Consider the following 25,670-nt stretch of genomic DNA (forward strand, 5'->3'; position numbering starts at 1 on the left):
ATCTTAGCAGTCAGCTCAGAGTAAATGTGTCCTAATTTCTTTAAACTATCAGTTTATTTTTACATTGATTTCAGTTATATTGCACGTGCAAATGTAATGTTTGCTTTCATATAGCACTTCTAATCTTACCAGAAAACTTTATACATTCACACATTTACTTCAAGGATTTATACACCTCACCTTCAGCTAATTTAGAATCACCAATTAACCTTAAAATCTATGTCTCTGGAGGAATGAAGGAAGCTGGAAAACCTCAAATAACCCACCTAGGCACAAGTGAGAACATGCAAACACCACACAGACAAGGAGTTGAACTCTCTTGCTGTAGGTCTTTCTACGAGTGTAGAGGAATCCTAGATCTCTGTTCCTCTTGTGCACCATGTATGTTCACGCTTCTGCTGTTTCACGGTTTTGAATGTCTCCCATGACCGCTCAAAGCACATCTGTGTCTGCAGCAACCTGGACAAATGTGATGGTAACATAGTTGTCATGACAGTGCAAAGATCCTCCTTGAACTCTGTCACCTCCACTACCATCCATCCATCTATCCACACAATCAACAGAAGACTGCACCACAAAAGCATTCACAACACATTTTTTTCTTTAATTTTACACAGAAACATGTGTACAGGAGAAATATCCAGAGCCTTGGGGGAGGGGGTACGGTAACACTGGCTCACCTCAGGATGTCTGCTGGTGAAACTTGAAGGGTCAAGCAGACGACTGCACTTAAATTCACTTAGGAAACAACTGAATGTTTTTAGCATCACATAACATCTCATGCATGACATCAATTTCTGACATAATTATTAGTTTAGTCAACAAACACAGACATACCCATTCTCAAGTTATCCACAGGCACAGAAAATGAGCAGAACTGCTGCTCTGGAAAGTTCAGAATTTGACTCACTTCATGTGGCAAAAAATACAATCAGTTCTTTTAAAAAAAGAGAAAAAAATATTTTAAGTCATTTAAATGCATTTTGATAACAAACAAATTCTGCAAATCATCCAAAAATCAATTACTAGTAACCCCAGCAAGAGATTCACTAAAAGAAAAACTATGGTATATCAGGACTAAACAGTTTAGATACAGTGAGAGCAGATCAAAAAGAATTTATCCATTTACTGGCAGTCAGTTTAATGCCATAATAAAGTTAAAAATAATAATAAAACAGTTGACATACTTCAGTAATACAGGGAAAAGTTGAGGGTAACAGTGAATCATTTGACGTTATCTGACATATACACAAGTAAAGTGGCACCAGTATCAACAGAAAGCAAACACAGCTGTTTAAGGCTTTGATCACATGACCAGACATGAACACGACTGCAGAGGTTTAGCAACACAAATCTTCCAGGAGTGATTATTAAATTTTTTTTTTCTTTACAGCACCGCATTATCACTGAAAACAGACTGACACTGTAGACTCATATTTGCTGCTTTACTGTTACACTACCAGTGGTGATAAGGTCTACAATAAAACAGTGCTAAAGAATGAAGAAAAATAAAATAAAACATGTTCACTAAATTAACCCAGGCAGTAAAGCAAAGACTTCTTAGAGGTAGGAAAATGGTAATGGAGCATTTATTCTTCAATAATCAATCAGCTAAGTGTTCGTGTCCAATGAGGACTGTCTGCAGGAGTAAACTATTGGCCAATAAAAGCACCAGGAAATGCAAATCAATCATGTTACTTTTGATATTAGCAAAACCTGAAGTTGTAATTGGTTTAGTGACATTAAACTAGTGTTGTATGAGGAGATTTTTTGCATGAAAAGCAACAAATTTACAGGGTTACAGGAAATGAAAGGCCACATAAGAAATTAGCTGATGCAAAATTGCCCTATACTTCAACCCAGACACCTTACTAGAGCCCAATTTTACACTGATTACATTTCCGCTTGTTGTAACCATGAACTTTTCAAAAATGCATTTGCATCTCTGATGAACAACGTGAGCACAGCTGCCATTTAATCTGACCGAGGGATGCACTAGGTTGATTAAATTAATTCATAACAAGCATTTGAGAGCTATGACCATCAAAGCATCCAGCATATAATGAGCCTCATTAGCATTACCCCGCAATTCAGATGTTAATACAGTGTAGAGATATCGGTGACACAGAATCTTCGTAATATAAACAACGACCACAGTGCAACAACACTCGACACAGAGATGCTTCGTATGAGATAAAATCTACAATGACCTGTCACCAGCTATGGTCACGAGCTGATAATAAAACAGTCTAAAAATCCAAACTTGTGTCCAATTAATGACACACAACCATCACCCTTGCATACAGTACACAGAGTATAACCAGCAAAGAGGACCTCTCGTGTGAAATTATCTACAATAAACTGTATATCATCTTTAGACATGACTTATTAAAAATTTCACAATATGTCTCTTGAAAACAAAACTAGAAATCTTTAAATACATTTTCTTTTGTTTAATAATATGAGTGATTACTCTTATTTATTCATTCATTAATAAGAGAACTTGATCAAAACACCTGGTCCAACCTGAGCCCAGTCTAAACCACATTGCAAGTGAATGCAGCCAGATCTGATTGCATGAACTCTAATGGGAAAGTTCATTCTGTTTCAAGTCACTTCAAACAGCTCTGAGGTCAGAATGAGAGAAAAACACACAATATTGCAATACCACCCCCATTCTATTCTAGCATTGGCAGGTATTCCGGGCATATTTATTTAGCAGTTTAATTTAAGCAGTGAAGCAAATAAAAAAAACAATGTTGCAACATAAAGCAACACTACTTGAAAGGATGTGTAACAAAAAATAAAATAAAATATGATGTTGGATGTGCTTAAAAGAACATTTTAGTGTGAATTGGGCCTACAGACAGGTTGTGCTGACTGAAAGTTAACTCATCCAACCAATCAAAGGGCTTAAAAAGCTCGCAAATGCAAAACGGGGGTCAAATTCAATGAAAATTTGATTTCAAGTTGGATTTACCCTAAAGCAGCCGTTTTAGCAGAATGGCAGTTACTAACTTTTAGACATGCCAAACTTCAAAGCGTTCTGTTGCCTTCGCCTATCTGCACTTTTGCTGGTGCAGATAACATGACAGTGTTGTATCTGCAGGTCTCTACTGGGAAGATGGAAAGAAAGGGAAAAAAAAGCTACTTGCTCATTAAAATGAAATTAATTAATACCATGAGGGAGATTTATTCTCAACTCATTATACATCAGATCATTTTATTTAAACTGTACGTGACCAAAGAGATTTTGATTAATGGTAAACACGAGGTGGAATGAACTTTATTATGTGAAAAAGTATTTTTGATCCATTTTACAAAACAGAGATGAAAATGTTTAAGGGGCCAAACCTGATTAAACACAGAACATAAAGTTGTTAGTGTTTAGATGGTGATACTGTATTTACAAGGGTTCAAATTTACAACATCAGATTTTCTCTTTCATGCTTTGTTTTTTTAATACGGAAATTAAACCTGCGATCCAGTATGAACACTGGCTTCTTAACCTTTAAGAGTATTAGGTCCAGGCAGTACATTATGGTCTGATTTAGCTCAATTCCCTTTAATAAGGACGATTTACAATAATATACAGGACTGATATTCAGTAAAGTTATGAATAGTCGTCTCATGATGAGCTCAACTCATCCCTGGGCTTCATTCTTTTGCTTCTAGGATAATAAATATATTTTAAATGCATTAACAGGATCAAAGCTAATGGAGCTTTCCCTGTAAGTGCCGTTGAGATGAACAGAGAGAGTCAGAGGGAAAAATGCCAGAGTAGGAAAAAAGGTAAGAAGATGTAGATTTGTGAGGTCACTACCAGTCTGCGTTCTCCCAGGTTTCCTCAGCAGGTTTCGTGGGACTCTTCTTTGTCTTACCATCTGCATTCTCCCAGTTGTTGTCCCAAGCCTCCCAGCTCTCTTCTGTGCTGTGTTTGTTGTTGGATGCTGCTTCAGAGCCCCAATTGTCCCAACTGTCAGAGCTCTTCTTGGCAGAATTATCTGCAATGGTCCAGCTGTCACTGCTGGGAGATTTCTTAGCCTTTAAGGAGCTGTTGCTGCCAAAGGTCTCCCAGAAGTCCCTTGCAACAGGCTGGCTAGAACTACCCTGATATCCCTCAGTGGCATCCATGTTTTGGTAGCTCTCACCAGCAGACCTGAACATAAAGAAATGCTTTTACAGGCCATAGCTTACAGCATTGCATCACAAAGTGCTTAGGATTCTGAATATGAAACATTTCATTTATTGTGTATTAAGCTTTTTTTTTTTATTACCCATCTTCTTGTTTTCCAGAGAACAGATTAGTCAGCTTTGACCCAGCTCCCTGAACCTAAGGAGGAAATAAACTATTTATGTAAGTGTACCTGTACATGTAAAATACCTTATTTTTCATTCATTCAAAGGTCAAAGAATAACGTAATAAAAAATAATAAGTCCTAACAAGTCCATTACGACAAATCAGTTTTTACTACACAATCAAACAAATTAGTTTTAGCAAGGCAGTAATATTAAAATGACACAAAAACACATTTTCTAACTCTTTTACATCATGTACTCACCACCACAACAAAATGGCAGCAAGAAAAACAAGAAATTAAATGTAATTAGTATAGTTCAAACTTAACGGCACTGCAAAACCAGTCTCCTTGGAGGACTAGAGCGTATAGTGTATCGGGGGGCTCCGGCAGTTTTGGATACTGTTTGCAATAGCAGTGCCAGGGCTACTGCTCCTCACTTGGGAGACTGGTTTTGCATCAGCACAGTGTGGCAGATGTCTGCCATTCCTACCTTGTTTGCCAGCCCAGTGATGCTGACTGCCATTTCATCTAGCAATTTGCCATCTTTCACCTGGACGAGCCAAATTATTGTTAAAAACTAATAAAAACAACAGTCTAATGAAATGCGTGGTGAAGAGCTCATTTTTGATTGTGGAAAAAAAACAATACAGTTTTTTTGTTTATTTTTTTAAACAGCACAGATGATTTAAAAGAAGAGGAAGAAGAAGAAAGACAGTAAAGAGTGTTTAAAAAAAAAGCACAGACTACAGATACATTAAATTAATATTGCCAACACTACATTAAAAGACAAAAGCATTTTGTTTCTGTCGGTCCACTCAAAGAGAATAAATCACTACAAAGCATGGTAAAAAGAGGCACCCTTCTATGTGTAACAGTTAAGATTGAAAAGTCAATTACCCTGCTGATGCTGGAATTGAATTTAAAAAAAAAAAATTTAAAAAAAGGAAAAATACTTTTGTTTTCTTTTCTTTCTTTTTTTTTTAAAAGATGACATCCAGGAGCTGCTCACTTGGCAGTTAAATCTGCTAAGCAGAAGCATTGTGTCAAAAACACTTACTATTACTGCAAAAATGGTAACATGTGTTCTAATATTACATGATGTCAAAAGAAAGAGGAAAAAAAACAACAACAACAAAGCTCAGACACACCAAATCCCCAAAGGTAACGAGCTGTGGCTTTCAAATGAAGAGCTCCAGGATGCATCACGTCTTGTTTACTGTGAGCAGACAGCCGGTGGTTTTGAGATTGCATTTTGACCTGAATGCAACCAAAACCAGCTCAAGCGTAACAGCTTTGAGCCTTAACAGCACTCAGAAAACAAGCCACGAATTTTCAGGAAGCTTATGGTACAAAATAAATAAATAAATAAATAGTCTGTTGCCTACAGAATCTATGCATGCTGCTGTCTGTTTATAGGGAATTCACTGCGGCTGTCACTGATTCAAGAACATAAAAATGGCTCCAGTAAAGCAACACCAAAACCTAGTAGAATAGTCGTGATGTCATTTTGTGCACTGAAAGCTGGAGACTTTGAACTCAGACATGACGTGAACAAAGAGTTTGGCTGTTAAAAATGTTTGTGCTATAGGCTTGATCCAGTGACAGTTCACACTGACTCACACACGTTCCCAAATAAACAGCTCACAGTCGTACGCTTCTGCAAATCCCACAGCTGAGTCACTGACTGAGAGAGAGACAAAGCTTTGTGTTTACCCCCCCCCCCCTTCCATCTTTGAAACTACAGGTTTGTCGTTTAATGTTAGTTGGCATACAGCAGATAAACTGGCACAGACAGGCAGCGGAGAAAATAGCACATTCACATCTGAAGCTGTTTCGTGTCTAAAAGCACTGCATCCCACCACCAAATCAACAACTTCAAACATCAATGTTACCTTTTCTTGAGTAGGTTTGATAACATTCTCATTTAATGTCTGTCCTAACTCAGTGGCCTAGTTGGAAGTCAGAGAGGAGAGTTCACTTGAATGAAACAGTTTAACATTCACAGTACTGCAAGACACTGAGCTGCTTGTTCTGCAGTAGCATGCAGCCTGAGCATTCCCATCCACCATGACACTGAACAAGCACTAGAGGGTGTAATGGTTCAAGACACTGGCAGCATGGCACATCTATAACCCCAAATATTACGATATTTTTGCTTCTTACTCTGTGTGTTCAATTCTACAGAATAGCATCAAGGACTCCCCACGTTTTTTCACAGAAACCAATCAGGTGTTTGCATACCATTGTCCCTCTTCAGCGCTGTTAGCAGTAAACACAAACACTGGCATGCATAAAAAGGATAACCCATAATCAGTGGATGTGAGTGAACAGTGCTTCTGTTCACTCCTATTCCATTTGTCCTAAAGGTTATCCATATATTCCAAATTCAAATATGAGAAGAGACAAAATGCCTTGTGTTTAACCAAACAGAAGCACATGGAGACGACAATTCTGACAACATTTTTTGTTAAAGGTTTCTTTAAAAGTGTTAAAAAAAATAACTAAAAAGCAGACAATAATTCTGAAAAAACAAAAATGGTAGATACATATTAAAAAAAAAAAAAAAAAAGATATAAAAGAAGCACCATGCATTTACAAACTGCTTTACCGGTTCTGGGGGCGCTTTATAGCCCCTTAACTAGATCCACAGAAGGCAAAGAGATAGTAAAGTAGTAATACAGTTATTGCTTGTAGGTTTATATTATTAAAATATTTACAAGCAAATGGCATACGCATGCTTATACCATCAAAAGAAAGAGGAGACTACTTAATACAGTCTGTAGAAGAGTCAAAAACCTTTATTAACAGGAGCAATAACTGGCTACTCGAGATGCGATAGACTTACCTTTAAGGTTGCTTGGTTTGCAAGTTTAGTTGTCTGCATGAGAGGGACAAAAATAATCACCATTTAAAGTTTTGTTTTTTTAAATACACAAGTTAAATGCCCAACATAAATTCTATGAAAATAAAACATCTTTGTGTGGATCAGATTTATAGTTTTTCTATTTTCAGTTTTTAATTTTTTGGCATTATCAGTTTCCGGTAATGTCCAGAGTGTACTGGCTTGTTTTGGTTTAGCTTTTAAAATGTTCTGTTAGTTGGAAAAATGTTCATTTTTACTCTTGCTAAATTATTATGCTATGGACTCTATTTCTCAGGGCCAGATTTAAGATGTTCAGTACAGAGGCCTGTACTGCAAAGCAGGTTTTTGTTTTATCCAGGCAAGTTCAGGGTTAACCCTGGGGAAGGAGGGTTAACTTCTTTCTAGGGTATATCACCATAGTAACTTAGGCTGCAGACCTAACCTGCCTCAGAGCAGGTTGGGTTTCAGATTAGAGGTCAACAGGTATGAAATCCTACTGGCCAATCACTTCTCCAGGAAATAGCATCACTAATCCTGGCAGGTCTTTTGGACTTCAATAGGCAGACAGTAGGAGGCTCTAAAGTTATACTTTTGTTTTGTTTTTTTGGTTCGTTTGTTTTTCTCTGACAATTACACACCAATGGGTTTACACAGCTGAAAATGATTAAAACTAAAACTGTCACATGCACATTTAACCATTAATTTAATAGAATAATCTATCAGATTACAATGGGCAGTGTCTTAATGATAAAGTTGTGATACTGATAAGTGTGTTAACTTCTTAGACAGTCAGCGCTGTTGATGGCTTTCCTTCAATGCCTTCAAATAGTTTAACCTTCATAGTAATTTTTTCCAGTCTAACTGATCAAAACATTTAAATAAACACTTTCACACAGTGCATTTCCTCTTACTTTCACTCAAACCACTGCTTTTTCTGCAGGAGCTGTGTTAATTTCTGCCTCTTCATGTTTTTCCAGAATTATAGTTTGCCATCCAGCCATGTGTGACCACTTAGCCTGACATCAGCAATCAGGTTAAGACAACCCAGGGTAGAGCCCAGCTATTACAATACAAACACCTCACTTAAAATAGTGTAGACATCTTGCTCTCAATAAGCTTATGCAAAAATGCCTGCTTTTGTTGATTTTGGTATCACATTGAGAAAAACAAAATGAATACATTTCCTATTCAGTTTATTATTAAATTGAATGAGTTAACCTTTGTTTGAAGTCACTTACATTATCTTTGGCAATAGAGGCAAACTTGCTAGCTCCAACAGTAAAACTGCTCCAACCCTGTTAATAAAATGTTTAAAAGTTAAGTTATATTAAGAAAGAAAAAAAATTAAAATACAGTTCAGCCCACCCCCCCAAAAAAGTGTGTCTTGACTTACTGAATAAATAGAGGACATGGCATTGTTCAGGAAGTCCTCTTCTTTCTTCTCTGGGGTCACTGTGTTGCCAAATCCAACGTACCGGTTCTCTTGATTCCCACTGTAACCACCTCCACTGAAAAAGCAGGAAAGATTTTTTTTATTTTGAATGTACACAAGCCAATAGAACAAAGATTCATAAAGGAAACTTAAATGTACAATTAGCAAAATTTCAGATATTAGACAAGGGCAATAACATTTCAAACGTCACTCATTACTTTGGATTTTATCCATTTCCAGAAAGGTTGTGTACATGAGAGACAATAAATCAAGATACAGTCATAAATATGAAGTCAAGCTGGCATTTTTAAATAATTATGAATTATCTCTCAAAGTCTCCACACTGTAGTTTGCGATATAGCTTTAACGTTCATGTTTTTCCTTGTATGCGCAAATGAAGTTACACCAATAATTACAGGAATGACACCTTATTCTCTGCCAAAGATGTCACTGATATACACTATGTATCTCTGCATAGCAAATAGTCATTTGCTGCCATATTAATGTTTATAAAAAACTTTAGAAACCTACCTCTGATAAGAGTTAACATCATCACTCAGCCAGTCTTCAAAAGCTTTATCACTGGATTTCGCCGAGTTCTGTCCAGATCCTCCAGAACTAAATTTTACATTACAGAAATATCAATTTGCTGTTTTGATGCCTGCTGTTCTCTACCTAGTATCAGACCCAGCATTAGTAAGTTTAAAATCTCCTTCATTCATACCGATGAGAGGATGAAAGAGTGCTTTTGGGTTGAGGGGACGTCCAGTTTCTTGCAGGGGAGGTCTCAATGGACCACTCCTTTCCCTCTGCTAATGTTGCGACCTGTCAATGCAGTGATGAACAAGGGTGAAGATGTTAGCGCAAACTGGAAAGCATTATATCTAAACATATCAAGCTAAATATATCTCATTACTGAGGATATACATTTATAATTTAAACCACAATTTCGTTGTACATGTACAATGACAATAAAGGGCTATTCTATTCCATTATGTTTTATCCGGTCCTCTGTGAGTGGGTTACTGGAAGAAAAAAAGCATCAGGAATAATTAAGAACTGAGTGTGAAGCTTACCTTGTCCCTGAAGAGTGCAGCAGCTCTGCTGTTGTATTTCTCCTGCAGAGTCCAGTTTGGATCATAATCATCTTGCAATTCAAGAAACAAGCGGAATTTTCCATTTCCACCTGCTTTCATTTTCTCCAGTTCAATATCTTTCCACTTGTCCATGGTGACCGAGCGCACAAAACTGCAGACGGGGAAGGAAAGATAAAACTGCATATTATCAGGCTGTAACAATTTCTTTGTGATCATTTGAAGGAATACACAGACTACTCTGGACTGTTGCTTGTAAACAATGTTCTTCCAATAATGTAACATATTCACAAAACCAATCCATATATACACTAGAGCATTTGATTAAAATGTATTTTTTTGACTAATAACTGTATGTTATTTTACTATAGTAAACTTATCTCAAAGTTTAACATGTCTTTTTAGTTTGCCAAATGTCACAAAAATGTGACTAAAGTTAAGAGACACCATGACTCATCACATTGTTACCTGAGATGTACTCCCAGGCCCCTGTGCTTGCCAGAGCACTCGAGACAAATCCAGATGCCATATGTCACACTAACCCACTGAGGGTTAAAAGCTCCACACTCAAAACACAGCTGAAAAAAAACCAAAAAAAAAAAAACAGATGAATATAAGCAGGTAAAAAAACAACAACAACAACACACTTCATATTCAATGATATACCCTGGAGTTCTTCATTTGATTTTCTCCAGCAAAAAGCCAACTAATGTTCTTACAAACAAACTCTATGATACAGTTTTTCCTAATGTGTGATCTGAATATTAGAAATAACCTTCTCTAATTAAACTAGAATGTGTGCCCTCTTGTGATTCATTTATTTGGGGCCATTTAGAGGACGATAGTGCAAAAGTGCAACCTCTCAAGGAGCTGCTATCTTCTCTGTAAAGTAGAATAAAAACGTTCCGGTGGGCTGAGATTATTTTGGTTAAGAACTGAAGTTAAGCCACATGGATCAGAAGCTTTAAGGACTTACATTATTCTCATCCTGAGTTCTCACTTCCTTCAGAACTCTTCTGGTCCTTGGACTCGCCATGATGACTCACACTGAAACAAAATTGCAGAGGATCATCTTAAAGACAACTACTGGAACAAAAATACTAATACAAACCCCTGAGAATTAATACTCATCAACCCAACTTCATGTTGCTAAGCAACTAATTAAATGCCACCAATACCCATCATCTGTTTCCCACACTGAAATCACACAGTCTCACTGGAGTATCACTTTATTTTTGTATTCTATTATAGAGGGCAGGTTTAATTTGTGAAACTGAACCAACATATCCAAAGGCTGGACAGCAATCAGAGGAAATGTTTAGATGATGAACTTTAAAGGACCTGAACCTGCTCCACAGGCTGCAGCCATGAAACACACACAGAAAAAAGCTGCAGTAAGAGGTCAAAATTCAACCAAATATTCATCAAACCACGAGTTACTGCTGACAAACTGTAAAAGTTTATATGAAAAATGTTATAAATGTAACTTTTTAAATGCTTTTTGTTCACAGGAAGAATGAATCTAACATTTTATTGTGAATTCAAATTAAAGCATTAATGAATTATCAAATATTCACCTGATTTTCTGCTGCATCTGGCAGTAAGTATGCACAATGTGGGAGGCTACTGCAGGTAATTTAGCCACACCATTTTACAATCATGAAACCCCTACAGCTTCTTTGTTTTCACGTTTTTATCTTTGACCACGGCACAGAGACAGCATCAAACTAGACCCCTGCCCAACATGCACCAAGCAGCAATCACAATGATTCTTATAGCTTCTCTCCACAACCTCAAACAAACTTAATAGATTTATGTAGTAATTACCATCAGTGAACACAAAATGTATTGTTTAAACTGCAGTGCTCCGCCATATCAGGTCATCATTTAACCATTTATAATGTCATTCATTGCACTTTTGGTACCCATTTTTAAAGATTAACACTTTCATAAATATTAATGGAAATAGGACAAAGTAAGTGGAATTGTTTTTTGTTTTTCCAACTGATTAGTTTACTAATAAAAGAAAAGTATGAGTATTATGATATTTGAGAAGCTGAAACCAGTGAATGCCATTTAGGGTATTCACTGATCCGCCCTCCCCAGACGTTTTAGCCAGAACCAACGGAAATTCCCAACCACTGAGTAAACCACTTCAAAACAAGCATATCATCTGTTTTCTTTATCAGAAAAAATGCATCATTTTCTGTCAGATACAGTAGCAAATAAACACCAAATGCCTTTACTGTATGCAGACCAGACATGCCTATGTATTTAAATACAACCCTGCCTTTGTTTCCTTGTTACACATTAATAAAGGTCATGAAGATTAATGAGCTGTAAAAAATAAAAAATGCTGACAATAAGTCTGCTTGACTGGCTAATCCACTGCCTATCTAATCTGTTCAATAATAAAAGATGCTGATATTACATAACAGGGTAAACCAGACATCTGAGTTTTACCTGAAGCAACATCTACCAAGTCTTGCACATGTTTAGCAAAAAAAAAAAAAAGATATCCTACAAAGCCTGAGTATTTTCAAATAACAACTGGCAATGCTTTTGGCTATTCACTGGCTGGCAGACGGCTTGCAAATATAATCTGGTTTCATTAAACAGGATTACGCTGACAACTCATCATATACACTTTGTTCCCATGCTCACTCACTCTATGTACCCCTCTCAGCAATTGATTGCCTTATCAGTATATTCTCATACTCGAGTACTCCTCAAAATTATTATATTCTCTCATAACAAAATACTGTTATACCCAAGTCTTCTGAAAATCCTAAATCCTTTTAAAAACTGAAATAGGTGTAACATTTCATTTTTAAACATTTCCCTTCGTTATAACTATTTTTTCCCCTTTAACTTTCACCCCTTACTTTAGTGCAGGAAGGTCAAACTCATTTTACATCGTGGGCTGCACACAGCCCACTTCCATCAGTGAAACTTTTCTTTTTGTCAGTGTAAAGAAGTTTAACTACACTTTTAATCTCTGAGATATGTTAATAATTCGACAACATCCATAAACCTTTCTGCGTGATAAGGAAATGCTGCTGTAGTAAATGAAAAATCTGTCAGCAGGACTTTTTGGGCTTAAACTGTGAGAAATACATTTGTATAATTACAGAAAAAAAATGGTAGCTCCTGCAATTATAGATGTTTTATCAAGTCATAGAAAACATGTTATTGATTTGTACTGTAGTCCCATTGTAAGAAGGAAAAACAAAACAAAACACTGAACCATCTATAGAAGACAGTAATAAAATGTAAAAAACAAACAAACAACAACAAAAAAAAAACAGGCACATTTCTGTCACTTAAGAGCTTAGGTACACAATGAATAAACATATGGGAGGACCTTATCAGGAAGAAAAGCTATAAAACTTGGTTCAAGAGTTACGCCCTCCTTTACTTGTTCAGATGGTCCAGAGATCCAAATTGGGAGTCTGCTGGGTCACTTCTGGCCTCCTGGACCTCATGTTTGCCACCAATGCACTTATTTTACCATGACCTTTACCAAGTCTGAAGTTTGGTTCTTGTGGTGATTTCTGCCACATCTCTAGATTCTAATTTCCTCGCCTTCAGCCCTGGTTAGCTGTGCTTTGGGGGCAGATTGTGGGGCAGTGGTCTCGGTGTAAATAAATGTAGTGTTCCTCGAGTGTGTAGTTCCACTCGGTGACTTAAATGCCACATTGTTACCGTGCTTGCTTACTGAAAATGGTGCTCCTACTTCAGCAGGACCCGATCTTCCACCGTCACTCCAGAACATTTTGCCCTTTCTTTTTCTTTCAGCATTAGTCTCTTTCTGTCAGCATTATGTCTGTGACATTAACATATTCCCCCTCACGCTTGTTTAACTGATCAATACGCGACTGCGATCTGAATGAAAAAAAGGCAGACATCTACGATAACTGGCAAACAAGCTGCTTAATTATAAACCATAAACATACGTCATTATACGCTGTTACATTGCTCTCCCTATAAAGCATAAAAGCAAGCAGCAGTCTAGTTAACAGTCAAATTACGAGTTACATGACAATTAAGTTTTAGCTGAGGTGCAGACGTGTCAAAGCTCTGGGAGACACAAAAACTACCGCCCCCATGCAGGGGCTTAATGTGTGTGTTTCACAGCACAGGTATAAAAGTATACTGGTGTGTTTTCCACGTCTTGCTTTGACTAATGATTCACAGTCCATCTCCAAAAGGAGATGACAGCGATGATAACATTTAAATGAACTGACGAGATTAGCAGCACTGGTAGCGTTAGCTTCACCGGGAGCTAGCTAACTGACCCGTTACCTGTCTGTGACCGACGAAGAAGCGAGGAGCTGTTTCCAAAGTCTACTGATAAACTCCGACCTTTCTCCTGTCGCGGAGGATCAGCAAAAGCTGGTGTATCACAGACTATGTCGGTCAGGGAGAAGATAATTTTTCAAGAATGCTGATGTTAAACACCGGTAGCCATGTTCCTGTTTGCATACGTTGGCAATGCAATGCATTATGGGAGTGATTCTTCTTCTTCTTTTGCATTTTAATGGCGCCTTTAACCTGCTCATTGCTGCTTGTTACTGGACTGGAGTGTGTGGGGGTTTGAGGTTTTTTTTCTTTTTGAGTCACAGTCCACAACCACGACGACGACAATACAGTTTGTAAATAAATAAATAAATAAGGTCACATTTCAGCACTCTGCTATCATTGTCTGATTTATCAAGCAGCAAACTTAGAAACTCATATTAAAAAACACTTAAAAACTGCACACCAAATTCTTGAAATACTTGAAATAATATCCCAAAATTCAATGTGAGTCTTTCTGATTAACTGAACTTCAATTTCAGTGATAAATGCGAGTTTGTGCTCCACATGGAATTAGGTTTATAATAACAAAATATGTGAATGGCTTCTTTCTCATTGCTTTCTACTGAATCCACAATAAATATCAGAAACAGACTTTCTGCTACAGTGAACAGCTGCATGTAAAACAGGAGTAATTAATTGATATTATGATGTTATATATCTCCTGTCATACTCCAGAATAGCTTACATTGAGAAATACTGCTTTGTCTTACTATGATCTAACTGATTGTTTTCTAATGTTGATCAGAGAATTCCTCTTTTTGCTTCAGACACAACACATATTCCTAATGCTGAACAGGTTCAGTGTGATAACAGTTTGTCATTCCTGTTATTCCAGCTGTTAATTAGGTGTTTAGTAGTATCACATCCCAAGACTGAAAAATTGTGAATTTTCATATTTGAAATAAAATCTGGAATTTTTAAACTAAGGATGACATCATATACATATACAATAATAGTAACCATAATGACATATAGAAAATTAAATATAGATTATTATAATATTATTATAATATAATATTTAATATTATAATATAATATAATATTATAATATTTAAATATTAAATACCACCACTTTCTTTTCTTACATTCTTATTTTTATTGCACTTAATTTTCCCCCAAAAAAACGATTTACACAGTTAACAATGCCCACAGTGACTGCTTTAAATGGCTGTGCTGTATTTAAGTGATAAAAGTGTGACAGTTCATGATTGTGTCACCTTCCCACTCTGTCATGTAAAACTATTTGAATTGTATCTATATTTAAAAAGTGCCAGCCACACTGTGCCTCCTAACTCTAATTAATGATGCCCATTATTATCCATTGCTGAAATTAAAACACTCATCTAAAATTCATCAATAGCAGCAATAGCAGAAAGATGTTTTTTCCACCATAGATCAACAGCACAGGCCCTTAATTCATTACAAGCTGTGCATTGGCTTCTATGCATTTAGCTACACTGGATTGCCTGTAAAGATTATTTGCATTATTAACTATTCGATATCCTGAAACTTTAAATTCATCACTTTTGCCATCGGGTCATGTACATTTGTCATTTTAATCTATAAACCACAATGTTCCTGCCATCAGAATTAATAACAAAAAAATGACATTGTGATACTTAACTTGATTTTAATATCTGTTTCTTTTTTCCGCATGATTAGTTTAAAATAAAGACATTTAATACCAATCAGAACTTGTTACGGAAAACCACAGGGGGAGAGATAAGCTCAGTTGTGAGCAGTGAGGGATTAAAGTACATTGTTCTCTCGAGTTGTTAAATAACAATCCACTATTAAATAACTGCATTGCATGTGTTCACTCTCTTTAACCAATGCCTTTATCTGCTCTTATCTGATCTTTAAAAAAAAAGAGAAAAGTACAAAAGGGGTGTTGCTGTAGCAAGAGGAGTCGCAGTCTGGATACTGAGCATCAACATGAAGGACTCAGTGAGTTTGAAAGTGAGCCTGCCAGTGTTTGTGTTAGTGTTTGAGGTGATCATCATAGCTCTTTATGCTGTCTTTGTCACTTATGATGACGATACCAACGCAAAGCTGCAAAACAATGAGACCAGCCCCATGGAGAACTCCCTCTATCGCGACTACCCCTACTTTGCTGATGTGCAAGTGATGATCTTCATAGGCTTCGGTTGCCTGCTGGCTTTTTTCAGATTCTACGGCTTTGGCGGGATGGTCTTCAACTTTCTCACAGCTACATTTGCAATCCAGTGGGCAATCCTGATGCAAGGGTTCTTCCAGTTTTACTATGATGGGAAAATTCACCTGGGGGTGATCAACCTGGTGAATGCAGAGTTTGCCTGTGCTGTGGTGCTCATCTCCTTCGGGGCTGTGCTTGGGAAGACCAGTCCCGTTCAGCTACTGGTCATGGCTTCTCTTGAGATTCCTATATTTGCTGTGACAGAGTGGGCTGTACTCCAATACATTAGGATCAATGATGCAGGCGGCACTATTCTTATCCACATATTTGCCTGCTATTTTGGTCTAGGAGTGACATTTATGCTCTATCGGCCAAGTTTGAATGATGGACATGCTAAAGAGATCACTAGTTATCATTCAGATATCCTGTCTGTAATGGGAACCCTGTTCCTCTGGGTATTCTGGCCTTCATTCAACTCTGCGCTTACATTTAAAGGCGATGATCAGCACAGAGCAATACTCCACACCTTCATAGGTCTCTCCTCATCCACTATCACTGCCTTTGCACTCTCTGCACTATTCAATAAGAGAGGCAAGCTCACGATGGCTGATATCCAAAATGTGACTCTAGCAGGCGGTGTGACAGTTGGAGCTTCTGTGGACATGATGATTTCACCTGTAGCTGCATATGCACTGGGCGTCATGGGCTGTACTGCCTGTTTCTTTGGTTACAAGTACCTGACCCCCTTTATGGCTTATCGCATGAGGATCCAAGACCAGTGTGGTATTCACAACCTGCACGGACTGACTGGCATCATATCGGCCACAGCAGGGATCTGCGCCATCCTTCTCGCCACTGAGGAAACCTACGGGCCCAGCATGTACCAGATCTTTTCCCACCGTGCTCCACCCGAAGGAGATCCACAGCTGCTAGAACTGCAGAAGGTGATTCCTGGACTGAAGCCAGGCTTGGGACGCACTGCACGGGAGCAAGCGCTGTACCAGGTTGCGGCTGTCTTTACCACTATCGGAGCCTCTACAGTTGGTGGTCTGCTCACTGGGCTGGTCATGAAGTTTCCCTCCTTGGCATCTCCATCTGATAAGAACTGCTTCAATGATGAGCTTTTCTTTGAGCTGCCATCTGACTTTTCCAGTGTAGAAGCCCCCTTAACCTATGAGGAAAAAGGGCAAATGAACCCCATGGACACCAAAGTCTGAGCTCTTGTACCTTATATTTTTTAACTTGTACTGAACTGTTTCCATAAATCTCACTTAGCATTTGCATACAAAAAAGCAATGGAAAAGTAACAGGCTGAAATATGAACTTTTTTGCAATATAATGTATTTAAAATAAACAGTTTAATAAAACATGATTCATTTTATCATTATTGTTATTTAAAAATGTGTGGAATCCAATTTCTTGCAAAAGGTATATGCTTAAATAAATCATTTGTCAAAATGAAATTAATTTAAACATTTGATTTTTTTTTTAATTTAGAATTAATGTGTGAAGACATATCAACAATAAGCCAGGGCATATTTGACACACATCGTCCCTTTAGAAATAGATATAAAATAATTTGTTAACTCACTGAAGTGTTACAAATACGACAGGAATAAAATAGAAGCCTAAACATGACATTTTCATAACATGACCATGATAGTGGAATCTGTACTAAAATCTGACATAGTTTTACGGTGTCAGATTTAACTCTAGATTGCCTCAAGGATACAAAAGTCCTGTCTATATAACAATCTCACTGTGCTTTACAATCACCAGACCAAAGTATGGCCCATGGTTCAGTCAATGACAACAAGCAACAACGCAGTTTGTGTTGTCATGTCTGCATTACATGCTGTTTCCAGAATTCACCGAGCAAATTAGCTTATATGAAAACATAATCTCCTTTAATGGAAATTCATCATCATCATTATCATCAAGGTAACATATGTCATTCAGCATTTTTAACATCACCATCTAGTGCTACTTCATCGTTTTACAAATATTTTCAAATTTCATGTATTTCACATGTTTTGTGATATTTAAAAAATCATCTCTACTTTGAAAAACTATTGTCTGGACAAGTGAAATAGCCTCTATAAAAGCATAAAGAATATATGAGTTTATGTTATCAGCTGGACTTTTGACATCTGGGACTTCTTAATATACATGCATGGTTTATAAGCAAGTTTTGTCACGCTGTTCCGCAACTTTTTATCTGGGCATCATGGGCCTAAGTTGGAAGTGACCAATGTGAAATAATATATCTGCTGCATATAAGGTATCATCTCATTCAAGATAAGACAAGATAACTGAGGATGTAAACAAGCACTTTAAACTTGGCTCTACGAGAAGAGAAGATCATAATATAAAGGTAAAGTGAGTTTCCATGTCCTGCTTTGATTACATGTATGAATGGGTATGCCACTGTTACAACGGTTAAATACATCACCAATCTTTTATGAACTGATAGGTTTGACACAATTCTTTATCTAATCATCAACTGTTCTCAAAAGTTGCTATGTGCTCTGATTTTTATCAAGCACACAATGCTGGTGCATGCTTTTATGTTGAGTGGATCACCTTCTTTATGGAAAAAGGGCAGTGTCTCTTGCGGAGGCTGCCCAAGTCTCCAGCGGTGATGGCAACGCTGTTCCGGAGGCCGGCGACGCTGGTCTGGCAGTCGGCCACCTGGCCCCCCCGGCGTCCGTTGTTCCAGGACAGCTCGCATATAGCTCTCGGCCCCAGGTCATGCAGGTGCCACTGACAAGGGGACCAGAGATGACTTTTTAAGTAATGGTTTAAGTATTGCCAGCTTGAAGGCCTGTGGTACATAGCAGATTATTAGAGATAGGTTGATCATATTTCAGAATGAAGCAGTAATTAATGGTAGGGCATCTTTGGGCAATCCTCTGCATGTTTGCTATATCATCCTTTGCTATATCTATTAATCTCTTTTCAGTCTTGCCTCTGCATCTTTGCCTCCAAGTCGCTCAACCTTAGTTGTCCCTTTGATATACTCGCTGGCCATTCCGGTCAATCCCAACTGAAATCTTAACACCTTTACCTCCAGCTCTGCTTCATGTCTTTTTGTCAGTGCTCCTGTGTCCAAAAAGTACATTATAGCAGGTCTCACTAGCATCTTGTAAACATTCCTTTTCACACTTGCTGCTATCCTCAAATCGTCCCCTTATCACGAATCATCCCTGATACTTGTCCCCGCCTAGATTTGTTGATATTCTTGGGATCAACTGTCCATGATCTCACCTTTGACTCAAGAATACCTTGGTATACGGAAGCGTTCATAGTCGACTGGCTGAAAAAACAAGTCAAAATCATCACCACTATCACCAATGTGGTGACAGTTATGTCACGTTCCTGGGTCTTTTGACCGAGCATTTTAAGTTTTAGTTTATTTTGAAGTTGACTAGGTCAGCTAAGTTCATTTGTTTATTAGATTCCCCTTGTGTTTACTACCCATGTATTTAAGTTTCCCTCACCCTTTGTTTCATGTTTGCATGTTTTATGTTAGCAAGTTTGTGTTGTCATGTCTGCATTCCATGCTGTTTCCTGTTTTATTGTGAAAGTCCTTGTCCTATGTGCAGTGTGTCTAATGTGTGTGTGTGAATGGGTGGATGACTGGATATGTAAAGCGCTTTGGGGTCCTTAGGGACTAGTAAAGCGCTATATAAATACAGGCCATTTACCATTTTTGTTTTTGTACCTTTTTATCAGCCTAATTAAACGGCTCACTTTTTGTTCCTATTAAGTTGGTTTCCACACGTTGGTTTGTCTGCACCTGGGTCCACTACTTGCACTCCACACAGTTTGACTTTGCACACTGTGGAAGTTAATGTGAGGATTTGGTGTTGACATGCTGTGTTTGGGTTTCTCCAAATGTGGCGCTATGCATTAAGTATCTAACATTGTTCCACAAGTCTTGTGGTTTGTTCAGATGCAGCTTTGCAAAGCTAAGCAACTTGGCTGCTGCATTGTTTTTATAAACAGGAAGCTTTTACCTGTAGAGTGACATGCAGGTTCTCTGAAGCTTGCACAGTCTGACCGCGTTGTGAGTTTGATGGGATGTCCACTCCTGGGAAGATTATGTTATCACAAACCTGAATGTTCTAGACCAGCACATTTTCATAGCATTTGTTTTTATAGAGGTAGCCCCACTAGCTGATGGTCAGTGAAAACACTACATTTGATGAGCAGCACCTACTTAAAATAAATGGAAGCCGTGAGGCTCACTCTTATGGATGATAATTTTTCAACTGTACTGCAATTACCATTAGCTCTTAGAAACTCTTATCTCAAGCATTGATTGTTCAAAGGGTAAATGCTACCACTGCCTTAAATAAGGCTCTCCAATAAATGCAAAGTACAGACCTAAGTGACCTTTAATCCAAGAAGCCTAATGTCGCAACCAAAGGACTTTAAAGAAATTAAGTGATGGTAACTGATATTAATTCTTGGTTTACACAAAGTAAAATTTCTTTTGCATTTTATTTCTGTGTTGTTGTTGTTTTTATGCTGCTTTAGGTCTTTTCAGTGACCCATTCATTTCACAGGGTTAAACATTGACACAGCAGAAGAAAGTTGTTTTAAAAGAATTCTTACCAAGTTAAAAGCAAAGAGAAGAAAAGGGATTTATTACACAATATTAAATGTGCTATGACTTGAAAAGCAAGTGTCAAAAAACTACTTACTCACTTATTATAAGTGGAATATATTGTTAAGCATACAAAAGCTTGTCTGGAGCACTCTTAGATAATCATTTATTTTATTAGAGCAAATATTACAAAATTAATTACTGTGTCATTTTGTAAAAACAAAAAAACAAAAATAGAGATGTTGTACTTAATTAGCTTTCAAATGCACCATCAAAAAACAGGTCCACCAAAAAATGTCATTGAAATGTTACATAAAATACACATTTTATGTTAAAACTTTCACATTCAGGAGAGCAGTGATTCTCAAACTGTCGGGGAGTTAAAAGAACATGAATTTTCTTTTCTTTTTAATTTAACAAACCCAAAAAGAGTTTGTGAATGCTATTACTCTGAGCTTTATTTAAGTAAAAATCCACTCGGATCCTGTTTATTATTAATAATTGTTTGAAATTGTGGGTCCCGTCCTCTTGTTAGCTAGTTAACTAGTTTGAGAGCCAATGAATCAGAGAAGTGCAGCACTTCTCTACTTCACAACTGCACAGACGCGTTTCCATTTTTCATATAATAATAAACACTGACATCCTGTGGTGACAGATTGGGCCTGAAAAAAAAACCAGCCATTTGAGTCATCTCAGCATCAGCAGCTGTGCACGTCTCAGAGATGGTTGGCATAGCCTTCCTCATTGTCTGCAGAGTCAATGGTTTTTGTTCGCTGAGTTTGCACGGAAGCATACAGATCAGACACGGTGGAGAGGGCGTCCGTGTTACCGTCATCCTCCTTCTCTGACTCCGGTGGCTCCCCTAACTGCATTACATCTGAGTACTGTATCTGCGGACAGCTGTGACCAGCCTGCAGCCTGGGGCCCTTTAAGGTCAGGTTGGCATAGCAGTCGTGGTTTTTGGACTGGAAGAAGAAACAAAAAACAATGTAAACATGATCACACTTCAATGCAATGAACTAGTAAAACTCTCCTTTCTGTCTGTGAAAAGACTTTTAACTAACTAAATTTAATGCTTGCGATGTTTTAATATAAGAAAAAGAAGTGTAATTTCAACAGTACATCTCAATTTTCTTATGTGATAAAGAAATGCTGCTTTAGTAGATGAAAGAAATCTGTGAGTGCAACTCTATGCTTTTAAATTGTAAGAAATACATATGTGCTTTTCCTCATCTTTTTAAAAAAATTTTTGCTGTGGACCCACTGTAAAAAAAAACAACAACAGAAATTTCCTTAGTAGATATTTTAAAATAATAATATTTTTTTCATCGTTTAATCATTTAGCTATTATTTAATTACTTTGGTTTAATTGGTTTATTATCACTGGCACTGGAGAAGCCTTTATTGGCATGAAAAGGTATAAAACTGAGAGTTAAAAATTAAATAACAATTAAAAATAATAAAGCTATGCCCTTCTTCACATTGGGCCAGGCGGCCAGTTTGGAGTCTTTTCTGGGCCAATTCTGGATCCCAGGCCTTATGTTTGACACCCATGGGTTAGTAGGTCTAGACTGACCTATGCTAGAGGACCACTTTTCATGTTCCTACTATTACCTAATCTAATATCATACAGCTGTATTTAACTTTTTCTGGAGAGATATTGTCATGAAGGTTTAATAACCTGTATGAACAGACAGAGAGCCCAAAGTGAAGCCAGAATAAACGATCTCAAACCAAAGAGTTTAAAAGAATCTACCTGTAAGTCTGATCTGACTCTCCGCTGATACTTCCCATTTGAAGAGCTGAGTGATGAGTGAGGGGGATTGTCTTCTGTTAACAAAGTTACGCCTGTGGAGAAATATCATCACGCTATAATCTGATACAAGTGTACTAAAGCATGTGCACAGCCAGACGCACGACCGCTTGCACCTACTTGTTTGCAGGTAGCTTACGTTTCCATAAATAGGATTTTCTTCCATCTGCCTCAAGCTCTGACTAAAATTGGGAACACAGAAAGGAAAACGGAGTTCTTCACATGCAGATCTGTTTTACTGTAATTTGTTAACAATAAAAACCACGCTACACACCTTTGCCGTCTTCTCAGTGGACATCTCCATTTTCCTAATACAAGATAAAGATGAATATATTCACAACTGGATTGTTTTCAGGGGGTTTTGTGTTAATTCCCATAAAATGCTGACTTTAACTTGCATTTGGATTTCTGATGTATTTTTGTTACAGGTAAAATGTAAAAATGTTACATTTAATTAAATCTGGTCAAATCAAATGTATTTGATTGATATGCATTCAGTTTATACAAGCACTTTTTTTTTTAAATAATTGAGTATTAGAATAAACAACTCTTTGATAATATATTTCAGTTGCATTTTACTCAAACTATAGTGTCATGTTTACTGTGGGTGAAGAATCTTTTTTTTTTTTTTTTGAGTGAGGATAGAGTAAATAATGTCATTACCTGAGCCAAATTTTGATACACAACAAAAAATATTCCATGCCAGTGAGATGATCAGCGCTGCACTGAGAACTCCTAAGGTCGCTTGTAATTCCTTAGATAAATAACCCAACTGTGAAGCTAGAAAAAAGAAAAACAAATATGAGTCACTTTAAATTAATAAACTATGTTTGAGCAACACTCACTGACCTCATAGTTAATCTCATGCATGAAGACAGAAAACTGCTATGTATGTTTTTAAAAAATCAAAAGACAGTTTTTTTTACATAGCTGTGTCTTTAACTTTCTGTCCATCCATCCACTGCCTACCATTTACACATGTGCTCATTGTAGAGCTCACAATCAACTTAATGCAATGTGTATGAATTGTGAATTGAATGTGGGAAGAAATGGAAGCACTGTGAGAAAATGACTTAGCTTCACACAGAAATACCCTACTCACAAAGTGAGTGCTGTGCTTCATCACTGCACCACGCAACACAGAAAGCTAATTTTAGCAATTTGGGACGCCTTTTTTTCCCCTCTTTAGTTCACATTTTAAACAGATATTAAATAAGTGACTACTACTGATAATAACAATATTAATGAAGAATAACCATCCATGCATCGTGTAAAGTTTTTAAAATATGAATAAACAAAATAAAAATTGTTTTTTTATATATCTCTTTAAAAAATGCAGAACTAGAGGTACATGCTTGAAAGTGGATTGTTCAAACAATGCTGAAGGAAATTGGGCAATAAAGCAAAATGTGAAAACATGCACAGCATCAGAGTCCTTGAGCAATACATCTACACCAGCACTGAGCAGCAGAAAATGTGGTTTTGCTGAGAAACCTGCATGCATGGATGTGTGATGTGTGCAATGTTTGCTGCAGGAATACAGACCGAGCAAAAGCATCTTGGGCGCATTTCCTACCCCAGAAACCATTTGCAGTGCTTTTTGATATACTATGTTTAACATGTTCCTGAAGCCTCATCGATCTCTAGTGAGTTAAAACATTCAGTCGACACACTGTTGGTTTTTGGTTTGCCACTGAATCACATAAAAAGCCTGACTGTAACTGTAACTCTTAACTGTGTAGCTGTGGTGTGCAATATCTCGTATAACTTTCAGCTGAATTTTGCTCATCTTCACCGTGAACGAAGGAGCACTTTAACGTGTTTGGACTCTGCAGTGGTGGAAATGGGTCCACATTCTGCCCGAGTAATATCTGGTGCATAGGATCTCTGTTACAAATCTAAATAAATAATTTAGCTTTGGTAATGCATCGCCTCATTAAAATGAGACACATTCTACGATCTTACACAGTATTGCTTTTTGCCTTTGGGCAAACTGCACCGTCCTAATTAAACTGCTGATGCCTCTGAGCGGCTGATGCCTTGTGTACAGACTCACAGCATTCTGTTTAATCAGAATGCTGTGAATCTGTACACAACAGACACTTCACTTGTCAGCTGTGAAGGCGTGGGAGAAGCTGTGTATAAAAGAAACCTACCTTTTAGTAAGCTCAGTTTTGGGGGATTTTCTTTGTTTGTTTTTGGTTGCTGTGATCAGTTATTTAAAGCACTATTCACTGATTTAAAAACAAAGTTGGAAACATTTTTATCATCCAGCTCCTGCCCCCTTGGCTGAAGTCCTACTGACTCTAATTTTGGATATGTTTCTCTCTCCGGCAGCATCTCAGGCAGGGGTGGGCGGTTAGTTTTCCCAAGGTGCCACATGAGAAACTGCAACTGCTAGGGAACCAACAAGCTGAACAGTTCTGCGCTATATTAATTACATCTCTTTATAAGCTTATTGGTGTGCCCAGTGTAGTTTAATTCCTGGAATGATCTTTGTCACATTGTGCCAGACAGCATACAGTTTATTTTTCAGCACTTTATTTTTTCAAAACTTTAAAATTACATCTGGAAAGTACTGAGATTCTGTTAAACGTCTGTTAGAGCAATAACAGAAAAGATGGGGAAGTCCCACAAAAGCTGCTAATCAAAATGCAATCTGATATGAAAATCAACCTTTTTTACTCCCTCTAAAGTCAAACCAGTAAAGCTTAATTCAATATAAAAGCAACATAAGAAGCATCACAAGCACTAACACTAACCATCTTTATTTATAAATAATGTAAAACCTGATCTAACTCTAAGGAAAACTCTTGGCTTACATTACTGTGAAATCTAACGATGTTTGTATCTTCATTCAAGACTTACCTTGCTGAGTGGAGCTGCAATTTTCTGCCATGGCAGTGAAGTTTAACCAAGGACAATCCAAACTATACTCTGAAAACAAACGTCTACTAAATCTTTTACACCTGTACTCTGTCTTTGACAAGCAGTTCTACAGAACTCGCTGCATGTTTGTGCTCACGCAGTATGATGTG

At 37.4% G+C, this 25,670-nt stretch overlaps 2 protein-coding genes and 1 pseudogene across 8 annotated transcripts; 1 reads left to right on the top strand and 2 right to left on the bottom strand.

The window, feature by feature from the left end:
- Positions 1-583: 583 nt before the first annotated feature.
- Positions 584-14,208, bottom strand: arfgap1 (ADP-ribosylation factor GTPase activating protein 1). Of its 7 annotated transcripts, XM_086292023.1 has the most exons (14): positions 13,996-14,208; positions 10,667-10,737; positions 10,159-10,268; positions 9,673-9,844; positions 9,321-9,421; positions 9,128-9,214; positions 8,558-8,672; positions 8,403-8,459; positions 7,147-7,179; positions 6,910-6,939; positions 6,194-6,250; positions 4,792-4,851; positions 4,278-4,333; positions 584-4,159 (listed from the first exon to the last, which is right to left on the bottom strand). In XM_086292023.1, the coding sequence occupies exons 2-14, from the start codon at positions 10,724-10,726 to the stop codon at positions 3,820-3,822; spliced, it is 1,278 nt and encodes a 425-aa protein (XP_086148149.1). In that variant the 5' UTR covers positions 10,727-10,737; positions 13,996-14,208; the 3' UTR covers positions 584-3,819. The 7 variants fall into 7 exon arrangements, with proteins under 7 accessions (XP_086148149.1, XP_086148150.1, XP_086148151.1 ...); XM_086292024.1 differs by lacking the exon at positions 6,910-6,939; XM_086292025.1 differs by lacking the exon at positions 4,792-4,851 and having other exon boundaries at positions 4,278-4,327.
- Positions 14,209-15,975: 1,767 nt separating this feature from the next.
- Positions 15,976-17,639, top strand: LOC147330469 (ammonium transporter Rh type B pseudogene; annotated as a pseudogene).
- A 3,219-nt stretch (positions 17,640-20,858) lies between these two features.
- On the bottom strand, positions 20,859-25,647 carry LOC147330470 (uncharacterized). The gene is made up of 6 exons (XM_086294201.1): positions 25,501-25,647; positions 23,296-23,412; positions 22,907-22,940; positions 22,753-22,814; positions 22,576-22,667; positions 20,859-21,784 (listed from the first exon to the last, which is right to left on the bottom strand). The coding sequence occupies exons 1-6, from the start codon at positions 25,529-25,531 to the stop codon at positions 21,536-21,538; spliced, it is 585 nt and encodes a 194-aa protein (XP_086150327.1). The 5' UTR covers positions 25,532-25,647; the 3' UTR covers positions 20,859-21,535.
- Between the last annotated feature and the right edge of the window lie 23 nt (positions 25,648-25,670).

The sequence above is a fragment of the Aulonocara sp. 'chitande type north' Nkhata Bay genome, linkage group LG5, assembly GCF_057382095.1.
Source record: "Aulonocara sp. 'chitande type north' Nkhata Bay isolate Kocher_YH1m ecotype deep benthic linkage group LG5, A_spYH_male_GT1.1, whole genome shotgun sequence".
Classification (NCBI taxonomy): domain Eukaryota; kingdom Metazoa; phylum Chordata; class Actinopteri; order Cichliformes; family Cichlidae; genus Aulonocara; species Aulonocara sp. 'chitande type north' Nkhata Bay.